Raw genomic sequence first — 13800 nt, forward strand, 5'->3', positions numbered from 1 at the left:
AGTGATAGGAATGGGACCAGGACAGATGGCAGTCCAGAGCTCCCAAGGAAGCTGGGATATAGAAACATCACCAGGGCCAGAAACATGAGCTAGATGATGTCCGGTCTGTGAAAACCCCTGAGACCTATAGCATATCTTCCAATGAACGGGAGGCTGCAGAGACCGTACAGGTTCCTGTAGAAACAAATGGCTGTTTTTGTCCCATGGCTGAGAATACACAGATCCCCCATTTGATTCTTCCATCTAAACCCTAGGTGTCTTGACAGTAGATTCTCCACTTTTCTGCTCTGTAGGTGGTTTCTCTTGGATATATATAAACTGTGCTAAACAACCTTCAATTTCTATTTTGGTCTACCATCCAAAGCTTCTGGAATTCAATGTCCATCTTCCCACACAGAGTTTCATCATCCTCACTAATGTCCAGCCTGAAGCAATGAGCAGGTGAGTTTGCAGCTCATCAACTTCAAAAATTGCCATGACCTCTGCAGGCCTCTTACTGACTGGCCGCATGGCAGTAACAAGGCCCAAAGATTTAGTATCGAAACAAAGGAAAAAAGAGCAAAAACATCCCCGTGTCTCAGTAGTGTATGCTGATGCCCCTCCTCATCTTTTCTCCCTGCTCTTTTCTGAAGTTGCTTTGTAATACAAAATTTCTAGCTGCCCCCTCCTGGCCCACCCCACCCACCTTGCCTATCTATGGAGGTTGGTGAGGTCTTTTCTGCCTGCAAGGGACATTCATATCTATAACGGCATATGTCTGCCCAGGAAACTGTTGTGCAGGCAGGATAAAAAGAAATATACCCACCAATTACTGTCAGAGAAATTGGGGCCAAGAATGTCACGGAAGATGGGAATAGTGGGTATATAATCCCTTGAGCAGACACATTGTTCTCTTGCTGGAAGAACTGGGCAAATGAAAACAGACTACCGGGGAGCCTAGGCATGAAACAGGGAGACCACTCCATGAGTTTCTTTGCTTTGTTAATGCTGGAGTCCGATTCACTAAACAAACACTAGGTGACCAGACAGGGCCACATGAAAACAAACCTGAAGAGGGAGAGGAAGATGTGCAGGAGGAGGTGCAGACGCGTACTAGGTACCTGAGAACTTTTGACTTACGTAGGAGAAGTCCTCTGCATTCTGGCACAGGAGCTTTGGGAAAATGGACTGCCTTTGGAACCGTTCCTCGTCCTCAAAGATGTTGCCATACATGAAGCCATTCATCATGGTGGAGTGGGCATGGATGTCGATATAGAACTCCAGGCTTGTTTTCTGTTGGAAGAAAGGATAACAAACGAGAAGGCTAGGACCGCAGAGCTGCCTTAAAGGAAGCCATGCCACACACACACCCTTTCCAGCTGGCCCTCTGCATGGACGGCCTTGGCAGATACTCGCAATGTGATTGGAGGGCAGGAGACAGGCGAGAATCGATTTCTGTTCATTTTCAACTAATGCGTCCTCAGTGTCCAAAAGTGTTTCTGGTGGCTTGTCTTTTAGAGGTCTCAGAGAAAGCAGGGGTGTGCTGTATTTTCTTACTAAGTTACTTACACAGAACATGATTAAACATTGCGAGAAGTTATTATCTAATTAGTAAGAAATACCTTCCAGGAAACCATTGTATTTACATTGGGCATTTGTGCAGTTTTGTCTAAACTTCCATTTCTAGCTGGGGAGCCCGGTGTAAATCGGGCTCCCACTGTGAGCTTCAGGATTTAAAACAAAACAAAAACAACTTTTTTTGTCTTATTTTGAGGTTATAATTATATAATTTCTTCCCCCTTCCCTCCAAGCCCTCTCCTATACTTCTTGCTTTCTTTCAAATTCATGTTCCCTTTTTCATTAATTGTTATCACATTCATGTATGTATATATGTTAGCATGTTCTTCCCTAGAGGAGACTATTTCTCCCACTCTATAGATTCCTTAGTTGTCTGTCGTTCTTTGTATAAGATTGAAACCTTGTGGTCTTTGCCCCATCCACTTTGCTGTATCTATTGTTGTCAGCTCATGTTTTGGCACTCACGTTGGTGAGACTTTATGGGTGTAGCTGTTGACATTACTAGAAGACACAGACTCACAGCAAACTCCCTGATTCTCTGTCCCTTTGAATCCTTCCATTCCCTCTTCTGCCATGATCCCTGAACATTAGGTGCTGGAGTGTTTTATAGAGGTGTCCATCAGGACTCCGTAACTCCACATTTTGATTGATCTTAGTTTTCTGTAATGGTCTCCATTTGTTGTAAAGTTTCTTTGGTGATGGAGGAACTGCACTTTTCTGTGAGCATGGGGTCAACATTCAGAATGTATTTTGGAAGTGGTGTCTAAAGTGACTCCACTAGCCCTGGGTAGTTGGCTAGGAGATATTTTTAATCTGAAAAATAAGTATTTTGATTCTACTCTCAGAGCTATACTGGGAAGCAAACATAGCAGTAATACTTGCACCACTTCATGTGTATCTAAGGCATGCTAGGCTCCATTCTAGAAGTTCTATGTAAGAAGTTTTTTCGTTTTTTGTTTTTTTGGTTTCTTTTTTTTTTTTTTTTTTTTTTGTTTTGTTTTGCTTTTCGAGAAAGGGTTTCTCTGTGGTTTTGGAGCCTGTCATGGAACTAGCTCTTGTAGACCAGGCTGGTCTCGAACTCACAGAGATCAGCCTGTCTCTGCCTCCCGAGTGCTGGGATTAAAGGCGTGCACCACCACAGCCCGGCTGCAAGAAGTTTTAATTAGCTCTTTCATTTAACCTTTTCTCACGATGTCACATCTTTTCCCCAATAACAACAACACAACAACACCAACAAACAGTTTGTGGCAGGGGAGGCTTTGTAATCTGTAAGTGATATTGCTGAGACTTTTTATCTTTGCATAGTTAAGGCACTTCCTGGCTTGATGGGATATTATTTATTAAATTCTCTGAAGATGGGGAGTTGTCTATAAAGGGCTCAGTGCCTGTAAGTGTAGGATGCTCAGAACTATTGGCAGAATGATGGCACAAAAGATACTGAGAGACAACACCAGATACCACAACAGATTGGCATAAACAAACGGACTTTTGGGACATTAGATCTTTAGTGTCTCTCAAATACAATGATTCTCCTCTTTACATGTCAACTAAATGTATGAAACACACACACACAAATCCTCCTGAGATTAACAAAGCCTTAAATGTGAAGATTTACCTAAACTCACGGAATAATTGGGAGTGATGCCCAAGATTCTTTACTCATGACAAAACAGACTTGTCATCTGTGACCAATGCTTGCCAAGGCCAATCACCTAACTGTCTTCGTTCTGGTTTATAGTCCTGGGAAAGAAGAGAAGTCCACATATGGGAGGATTCCCCCTCCTTGGGACACTTTCAAATGAAGTTACAGACAAAGAAAATAATCCACGTTGCTTCTAGAATGTGAGCTTGATGACTATCATTTCATTTCCTCAGAGTTGGAGTGAAGAATTACGTCTTGCTGAGCTCCTGGCTCTCTGGGTAACATACACTGTCTTCCGAGGGTAACAAGACGCAGTTCTCTGTGTGATATTAAACTCATCATTTTTGGCTTTGGAGGAGGAATACACAATGATCCAACAGGAGCCCCATAAAAGTCATCTTTGCAGTTTTATTTTCTTCGATTGTCTGTCTTTTCCTCTGAGCTTTTGATGAGCTGCAGAGGAAAGGAAGAGGTAGAGAGATGACTTGAGAAGTGTGTGAGGGAAAACTGCAATTTATCACTCTGACTGCCAGAGAGAGAAAGGCCTTGGAAATCAGGCCCTGTGACCTGTGTCCAATCAACCCTGTGTAGGGAGGTGGCTTGTGCAAGGCTGGCTGGGGATGAAGCAAGAATTAGAACCAAGCCCTGTTGACTTGGGTATGGCATCAGTTGTCCCTCAGATCTGGTATCCTCACATGGGGTGGGTAATATGACTTCACTTCAAATTACCAGCAGGAGAGTTTTAATTGATTGACACATATGGTTCCGAAGTTAAGATGCATGACAAAATTTACAGTGGAAAATTCCCCTTTCACACCATTTGGCAATCATGCCGTTTTGCTGCCAGGTTGGCATGTACTCTTCCAGAGACAGTTTGTATATAAACAAGGAAATAGTGTCCCCACTTCAAAATGATAACACCCTAATCATCATTCAGGTTTGTGTTTCTTCTTCTTCTTCTTCTTCTTCTTCTTCTTCTTCTTCTTCTTCTTCTTCTTCTTTTTCTTCTTCTTCTTCTTCTTCTTCTTCTTCTTCTTCTTCTTCTTCTTCTTCTTCTTCTTCTTGTCTTGGGAGTAACTTTTTCTCAACAAATATTTGCTTCATTCTTTCTGATGACTAATCAACTTCCTACCTAATGGACGTTCAAAGGGTTTCCAATCTTCTCCTGTTTCCAGCAGTGTTTTTGTGATGGACTTTGCAAATACAACAGTTTATACAGATGCATTTATTCACCGGATTCATAGAAACAGAATCACTAAGATCCTAAATCCATCTGAAATTCTGATAAATACTGACAGGCTCTCTTAAAAGGGCCAGTACACTCCCAACCATGTATTAGGACCTCATCACCTTGACAACATGGGTACAATTTTACTTTTTGAACTTTATCATTTTTGATGCATGAGAAATGGTATCTAAGATTAGTTTTAATGTAAATTTCTGTTAGTGCAATTATCTTTTATTATCTAGTTAAGCTTCTTTTCATATGTATAAGAACTACTTGCATTTTCTGTGAAATGAGTGCTCATTTTCCTTGCCCATTTTAGAACTGAGTTACTAGGCTCTGTCCATCTCTTTCTCTGTTTTTACTGATTTATAGAAGCTGTATATTACATAAATTCACCTTTATGTGTCATAAAAATGTTTTGTCATTATTTTCTTTTTACTTTAGTCTGGAATAATATGACAGAGGAGGGGGTGGGGAGAGGAATAACTAATGTCAAGGATGTTTGAGAAAGTCATATAGAAACATATATATATATATACATATATGTCTGTGCATGTGTATATGTATATATTTATACAAATATATGTTTATTCTTATATATTTATATGTGTATAGGTATTTGTATAAAGGGGTTAAATTGGAATGATCCAGTACTAGGTTTTAGATACTCCTCTGAAGTTGTTCATCAGGGTATTCTGGAGGGCCCTAAAATAATATAGGTTATTGTCATTGTTCTTTGTTGCCCACCAGAACTTGATAGTAAGACCTACCACTGCAGACACCAAACACCCTGAACAAATGACATGGAGAAATCAAGCAGGAAGCTTCCTTCCTGTTGGCTATCTTTCCCAGGACCAGAAAGTGGTACATGGGCTGCTGGAGGAATAAAGTCATCAACCTCTTACCCAGCTGTGAACACTGTGGGCTACAATATGACCAGGACGGCAAGATATGTCCATGTGTGCAATAGAGACAGGAATGTTATGGGGGTATCCACTGCTTTCTGATTGGATTTAAGGTCTACTCCACATAAGGAAACACAGGCAAAGTACTGTTACAAGAACCCATGGTTGAGAAGCTCACAGTCCTCTAGGGTGAGCCTGCTATTAATTGTCCGGCTAAATGTGTATAGTCTCAAACTTCCCTCTGAATTAATATCTGTCTACCCCTAAATTAGTACAGTTATCAGACCTCGCCAGAGAAATTTCTTTGTGCAGTGAATAGTTGATGGTTGAGAAACTCACAATTGGTTAAAATGCAAAGAATAAATGTGTGGAATGCCCAACCATAACATCTATATCAAAAAGTCTGTATCATTTCATACTAGCCCCAAGGCTCAGAAATCAGTGAGGAAGAGGAACCAGGAAGATTGTAAGAGTCAGAGGTTGGGAGGGAGTAGAGCAAAATGGTGTTTTCTGTACTCAGAAACTCCAATAGTTTGGTTATTGCCCAAGATCATATAAGACCTAGTCAGTCAACATTCCAGCATGAACAGGGGTGTGCTGGGAACAATCAGCTGAGGCACTGTTGACAGTTAATGGCTTCTGAGGGAGTAAGGCACAGTTTTCTTTAATAGTATAGGTTATCCATGTTCCAGTGCATGGCTGTATATCCACAAGAATATGGGTAGCACAAATTGAACACAAAGGGTTATGAAAGAAAGAAAGAAAGAAAGAAAGAAAGAAAGGATGAAAGAAGAAAAGAAAGGAAGAAAGAAAGGGGTAAAGAGGTGTGGGAAGATCTGGAAGTCATTTGGGGAAAAGTCAATGGTGAATATAATCAAAATATACAGTATATATGTATGAAATTGTTAATAAAATACTGACGTAAGTAAAAAATAAATGGTAAATGGATGAGTTAGAAAAAGAGACTTCCTTAAACTTTCCATTAGTTCTTCTCATCCTTGATTAATGTAAGTCACACACTGCTTGTACAGCTTCTTGTGTGGGCACTGGGTACTTGCTACTCTATACTCATCTAGGTGATAGACAGAACTTCCCATGACTTCCATGGAAGATGCACAGGTCTGATACAAATTCTCATCTTCTCTTGCTTGGCCTACTGTTACAATCACTCCTGAATAGATTGCCTTGCTGTCTTAAAGCAGTGGGCTTTTCATACGCAAACACTTTCACTGCTCGAGTTAGAATTAGTCTATGATTTATTGCTTCCAGAACAGAGACCAATCCCTTATGCTTAAAGCCCCTGCATGATCTGTTCCCTGACCCCAGATTCATCTCTCCTCATTTTCTGCCCCATGGAGCTATGTGGAGAAACTTGAACCAGTGAGCTCATCATCTTTATCTCTGAATCCACATCCAGCATTCCTCTGCCTTTGTATCGTCCCTATACACATCTAGTTAACGTGGGCTCAGCCTGGAAAGTTAAAGCATAAGCTGAACAGATGCTCATGTGTCCTGTACAAGGAAGACATTTACCATTTTCTCTTGCTATTTCATTGGGATCAAATAGGATACAGGCAGCAATGGATACTGCCATGTTGGAGCTGGCCATAAAATTTATATACAATCAACCACATTCTTGTCTGCTGTGGGATAATGGTCTGTACCCTGTCACTTGTATTATAAATAAATGCTGATTGGCCTAGTAGTTCATGCTTTTTATTAATTAATTCTTACATCTTACATTAACCCATTATTCTTGTCGGTGTTAGCCACGTGGCGTGGTACCTTTTTCAGCAAGGCAGTCACATCTTGTTTCCTCTGTGTCTGGATAATGACTGAAGACTGAAACTTTCCTCATCCCAGAATTCTCATTGTCCCACCTCTACTTCCTGCCTGGTCACCCTGCCTATACTTCCTGCCTGGGTACCGGCCAATCAGCATTTATTTAAAGTACAATTGACTTGACAGTGTACAGACCTTTCATGGAGTCTACCTGTAAAAATTATGATATCAAAAGAAAAAAGCAGCCTATTGTCAGGTCCTAAAGTAACCTTTACAGACAAGTCTCACTCAGTACCTGTGCCTCTTCCCAGCACTTTTCACCCTTCCTTTAACTTTTCCAGAACAGTCGCTGGTAGCTGGGCTGCCTGTACCCCAGCCCTTCCCACCCCCCCCCCCATATAACTCAGCCATTTTGGCTACATACTCTCAGGGGTCCCATGTGTTCTCTTTGCTCTCTGTCTTCTCTTCCTCTCTCATTTTCCCTCTTTTCTTATGACCCAGTACAGTCTGGATCCTTTCAGATGTTTCTGCTGTTCTCTCCCTCATATCTACAATAAGAACTTTCCCCTCAGCCACATGTAGGAATGGTCATGTCCTCATTTTCATTCACCTATGTCCCTGAATCAATACTTACAGAAAAATGACCAGAAGCCCTGCATCTGGCTATGATGTAAGGCACAAATGAGCCTTTAGTATGTCAAAACTACTAAGATTTGGGGCTTGTTTTAAAAGCTAGTATTTATTCCTTTGGATTAGTACAAAATCTTATTTTAGAATGCATTGTTTTGTTGGACATGATGGTGGCACACATCTGTCATCCCAGAATGTTAAGAGGCTAAGGTGGGCAGATCACTGATCTGGGACTAGTCCAAGCAACTGAGCGAAAAATTGTCTAAAAATTAATCAATGAATTAGAGGGAGAGAGAGAGAGACTTTGGTGGTGGAGCAGTAGTATGTTCAAGGCCCTAGGTTCAATCCCTGGTAGTGTACCATCTCCTCAAAGGCCTTATTTTATGCTTCAGGATAAGCCAGTAGCCACCCTTCATGACCTTGTAATTCCTAATTCCTAATTTTATCTTTCATTACAATGTGAACTTTTTGGGGGGGGCATGGATCATATATTATCAGTTTTGTAAAATCCATAGGACCAGGACATGGGCTGGTATATAGACTGCTATTAAAGTTTGATAAAGGAAGAAAAGAAAAAAATGAACTCATGAATCAACAAGTGAATTAATGAGTGATCAAATGCATCTTCAGGTTTTTGTGCTTTCTCCCCCCACAAAGTCAAATAACTTTAAGTCTGTAGCCATGCTAGACAGAACAAGGAGTTTGTCGAAGACACAGGGCCCTTAATTATAACTTGGGAATGAGAACAGAAGAGGGGGAAGGGACATCTTTGTTCTTTTCTTCCAAACTTAAGAGCCTTAATTAAAACCAAGTGATGAAGGGCTGTCCCCTCGCCAGCAGCCAACAGCTCATCCTGCAATCAGGGGCCTAAAGAGTAAATTAAAATCAGTGCCAATAAAATTAAAACTACCTTGGGGCATATTTGCAACATAATTTAGTGTGGAGTTCACTCTCTTCTAGACACCAGGGAGAAGCTGGGTTTTCATTCTGCATTCTGAGCTGCTTCGTCTCACTCTGCACAAACCAAAACCTGATCTGGGTATTCTGTTAATGGTGTTGAGTCCTTCACACTGGGGAGTGCTTCAGTCTTTATCACATATTCAGTCAAATGAAGGCAGATCCAAGGAACTTGGATTCTGGAAGGGCAGAGGGGCTTTATGTCAGGTTTGGAGAGGAGGAAGAAGCTGGGTTTAGGCAAGGATAGATTGAGAAGGGTGAATTCTGCTCCTATTCCTGTTTTGCAGATGAGGGAGCTGGGGGTGAGTGGAAGTCAGGGCAGCTGACCCCAAGATTCCCTTCTCTGTTATTTTGTTCTCAGGAGCTTGTTGTGGTTTAGCAAGCAATGGTTTGATCATAGTCAAGCCTGTGCCATGCAGGCTTCTTCACCTCTGAGCTATCCATTGGGCATGGCTGGCCTTAGATACACAATAAAGGTGCGTGTGTGCACGGTGGGGGGGGGGGGTCAGAGTGTAAGAGCACAGCCTGATAATGTCTCAGCTGAGATTCATCCCAAGAAGATGTCTTTCCTGTAGAACTCAGGTAAACGAACACACGCAAACCAATAGAAACATTTCACATCAATTGACCTATCTTCCAGTTAGTTATTTTAAAACTAGAAATATTTCTGAAAGTTGGAAACAATTTAAGACTGCTTAATAACCAGGTTGCTGGACACAATGGCACACACCTATAGCCTAAAGTAGAAGGGTTACTTGAGGGCAGGTCTGAGGCCTGTTTGGGCAATGTGGCAAAGCCACGTCTCAGAAGACAATCAAACAAACAGTGCCAAGGTCTTATATCATGTGTAGCATGACTTTCTGAAGTGGCATGGTGACATATCCTTTTGTCAGGTATGTCCTGAACATAGTTAAATAGCAGGTTTTGCCACAAAGGAGGAGAAAAGCCATGTACGAAATCCAGATAGCCTGTCTGGGGACCGAGGAGCTAGGCTCAAGACTTCATCTCCTGCTCTCTCTGTCTCACACCTGCCAGCCTGGTAGAGCCTCCTGCCCTTTCTTAGGTGCTGTCACATCCTCTACACCATCCTGGGCGAACCTTCCTTTACCACCTGGTAACAGCTGGTTCATCGTTTACTGTAGAGCCCAAATGGTCTCGGCAGAGAAGTCCCCTTCATGCTAACAATTACTAGTACCTCTCTCTGAATTACCATAGATTTTTAAAGATCCTTTTATTCAAATACTCATTAACTAATGAATGGTCTTTGAGAACTTGTACTATGAATTTCCTATGTGGCAGGTGTCATCGTAAGAGCTGGGGGTAAATGAAGCAGGTGGAACAACACCCAGGTGGGATCACAGTCACAGGCAGCAGACAGGCGAGGGCTCCTGTGGCAGGGTGCTGTACATGTTAGGGCTGCACTCAGATGAGCCACAGGGAGTTAGTTATTGAGGGTATAATAGCAACGTAGACTTACTACATGCCAGACATCCATCAATCTACTGTCCCACAAACTTATCAGATAGAAACACTACTTACAAGTGAAGGAACTCAGGAGCAGAGGTTCAATCACATGCAGAGGGAGTCCTACATCACACAGTGACAACCAGGGACAACCCAAGCCAGCTGACTCCATAACCTATGCTTTCCAAGACCCTCACCCACAGACACTGCTGCCGCTTAAGGTCTGGTCCTGCCTTCACTCTTATGAAGATATGAGGCAAGCACTCCTGCCAGATGGGAAACTGGGCCAAGAACTTGCAGGCAGCAATGCTGATTCACTCTGAGTGTTTCTGACCAGTAACGGAGCTTTGAATCTCAACTTATTCAAGACAGTCCAACCTCTACACCTGGGGACTCTTTTTGTATCAGAAGAACAAATTCAGGACCAGAGTGATCTATGAGTGCAAGCTGGGAGGCTGCCCTGGTAACAGCAAGGTGTAAAGAAACAACTCTTTATTTTCCCTACCTCCAATGTGTCTCTTATTGTTTCGCTTTACTTCAGAGAGAAATGTCAGATCTGCATGTAAAAGCAGATGTTGCTACATCCTGCTTCTAAGATCTAGGGAGGCCCATGCTTGGCCTGGCAGGAAGAACCTTTCCCTGCCTCCATTATCCTCTTTTACCTCCAGGCCTGGAAAAAGGAAGTATAGAGACAGGAGGTTTGGCACTGAAAGAGGAGATTTGTAACAGGCCATCACAGTTAAGAAGATTCTCCTCATTTCTGCTTCCTCCTCCATATAAATGTCTGTAGGGCCCAGTGATGGCCATGTGTAGTGGCATTTTATTTGGATTTTAATAAATAAAGCTTGCCTAAAGATCAGAAAAGTAAAACAGCCACACTGGCCAGATTTACAGGCAGTGATGACACACACCTTTAATCCCAGTAGCCACAATGACACACACTTTAATTCTCATAGCCACAGTAGCTTGCCATTGAAACCAGGTAGTAGTGGTGCATGCCCTTAATCCCAGATCTAGAGAGGATTATAAAACAAGAGGAAACAGCTCTCAGTCTTATTCTGAGGTTTACTGGAGGCAGGATCTCCATTTTTGAACTGAGGTCGAGGTAAGAGTCAGTGGCTGACTGTTTTGCTTTTCTGATCTTTAGGTTGAACCCCAATTTCTCTCTCTGAGTTTTTACTAATCATGCTTCAGCCATGGCAAAGACAGTAAGCTGAAGCATGATTAATAAAAGGGCAGTCATGGCAGCAGAGTGATTCAGAGGGCTCATAGACTTGACCTCCACCAAGGAGTGAGTCTGTTCCACCAAGGGTGAGCCTGAAGACCTGTAGTAGGATCAGTTACCCTTTCAGATTCTTTGTTTTCCCCTTTGAAAATTCCCATCACACAGGAGTGTGTGATGTTAGATGAGGTAACTGGCTTAATGCCTAACGAAATGTCTAGAAGTTTTTAGACTCTCAATAGGTTCTTTTCAATTACACAGTGATAGTACCTACAGGTGCTGTGCTCAGCACAGGGCGTACAGCCTTCTTTGAGCTTAAAACCCGGTAGGAAAGATGGACATTCTGCCTGAAATTGCATTGTGATGACAGTTGGGAGGAGTGAAGGATGGGGCAAGTGCTACAGCGACAAGAGTTGAGAGGAGCTTCGGGACCCAACTTAGAGAAGTGCAATTTTCTTCCTTAGTCAATAGGGAAGTATTGGCAATGACCACTGTCTTGTTCACTTATATAGTTTCTAAGTCATTCTCACAACAATTAGCTCATCCTGCTCTCAACAATTCACCTAGGAAGTAGATCATGATCTCAGTAAAAGCTCAGAGACTGTTGTTTGCCAAGACCTTGTAGGGCTGAACCAGACTTCTAACTCACATCTCATTATATCCAAAGCCTTTGCTTGTCTCAGCCCTTGGGGACCACCCCATATGCCTGCTCCTGCAGAGAGAGCGCCTGGACTGTCTTTTGGAAGCAGCAGTTAAGAGTGGGAAGACGGAGCAAAATAATCAAGGAGCTCTCAGCTAAGAGAGGACTGAGCCAGAATAGAGAAACCCATGAGAGCTAAGGGACATTTTAACTTGATAATTAAAAGTTAATGTTGCTTCATTAAAAAGCAAAGGGTGATAAAACTAGTAAACTCTTGAGCACATATTAGACACTCAATAAGTAGCTGTGGCCTTGATCCTTAGAGATACCTACTGCAGGAGGCTGTCAGCTAATCCAGAGGGGGTAAGGATAGATGTCTGAATACTGAGATGGAAGTACCATTTTATAGTAGGTTCTTGGGAAATCTTTCTTTCTTTCTTTTCTTTTCTTTTCTGCCAGAAAACTCATCTTGGTTCTTCTTCTAACCTGCTCTGAGAACACAGAGAAACTTCCCTCTTTGGACTTCAACTTCAGAATTCAGTTGAGAGAAAAGCTTTGGTGACAGCTTATACTGTCATGCTCTAGGTGTCCTATATTCGTAAAATAGTTGCTTTTCTTGTTACAGTTCTCTACCTCCAACCTCGGGTCTTTAACAGGGGACAAGTGTTGCTATCTCCTCTCTTCAAGACATAGCTGCAGAGTTCTTCTCCTTGGCATGACTGTGGGGAAAGCCTGTGACAGAAAGGCGGTTCACTCATCCTCACGCTACTCTAGAGCCTTCCCACTCAGCAGAGCCCAGGTTACCACCTCTCCAGGAAGTGCTCAAGGTGACAGAATTTGTGCTGAAATAATGGACTTTGTTTTTTTAAGAAACTCTAAAAAAACCTTTTCCTTTTTAAAAGGACTTATTTATTGTTTTTATGTATGTAAATATGATTATTTGTATGAGTTGATGGGCACCATGAACGTGCAGGAGCCTGCAGAGGTCAGAAGCGGGAGTCAGATGCTATGGAGCTAAAGTTACAGGTGGTTGTGAGTTACTAGTTGGGGTCTGGGAACAATGCCTGGGTTTTCTGCAAGAGCAGTAATCATAACTCTTAATCCCTGAGCTGTCTTACCAGTCCCTGAAATGACCTGCTTTATCCCGAGGGAACTAAGATGGCTCCTACCTGTTTCATCCACAGTCAACTGGAGGAGAGGAAAGTCAGGTCAGAAGGGCACAGGCAGGGATCCAGTACTGATCCTTTATTCTTTATTCCCCTTCCTTCTCCCCTCTGCTCACTGTGTTCCTGTCTTCTGTCCTCACACCTCTCTCTCCTAGAGCACTGTTTGGAGACTCAGATGAGTATCTAAGCCTTCCAGGTGTTGTTTTGAGGGAAGTACATGGAGACTCAGGAGGAAGCGTGGCTGATGAGGGAGCATTCTGGAAAGACTTTGTTGAGGAAGTGACTTGAGTCATGTCCAGTTGGAGGAGAAGGCATTCACCAAGCTGGGATAAGAAAAGGATCCTTGTAGGGAAAAAAAAAAAAAAGGTCTGACAGCTCTCAGGATTTTGAGTTTGTATGGAGAGGCCACTTACCGAGATTGGAATGCTTTTTTTATCTTATAAGTCTGAGTTGGATGTTTGCCTCTGTCACTTGTCTCTGTCTGTACTGGGCTACTCTAACAGAATACCTGAAGCTGGACGATGTGTAAAGGACAGGAATTGATTCTCATAGTCCTGGAGGTTGGGAGACATCTGGTGAGACTTCTTGCTACATCTTCACATCAGGA

At 42.4% G+C, this 13800-nt stretch overlaps 1 protein-coding gene across 1 annotated transcript in view; it reads right to left on the reverse strand.

Moving 5' to 3' along the window:
- The window catches only part of Agbl4 (AGBL carboxypeptidase 4), a 1095236-nt gene that overhangs the window by 47314 nt on the left and 1034122 nt on the right, over positions 1-13800 (reverse strand). The window contains exon 10 of the mRNA XM_041652936.1: positions 1120-1272. Coding sequence (XP_041508870.1) covers positions 1120-1272 — 153 coding nt within the window. The remainder of the gene's footprint in view (positions 1-1119; positions 1273-13800) is intronic.

This window comes from Microtus oregoni, unplaced genomic scaffold (assembly GCF_018167655.1).
Source record: "Microtus oregoni isolate MIOR12 unplaced genomic scaffold, Mior012 000005F_ref0000423, whole genome shotgun sequence".
In the NCBI taxonomy this organism is placed as follows: Eukaryota; Metazoa; Chordata; class Mammalia; order Rodentia; family Cricetidae; genus Microtus; species Microtus oregoni.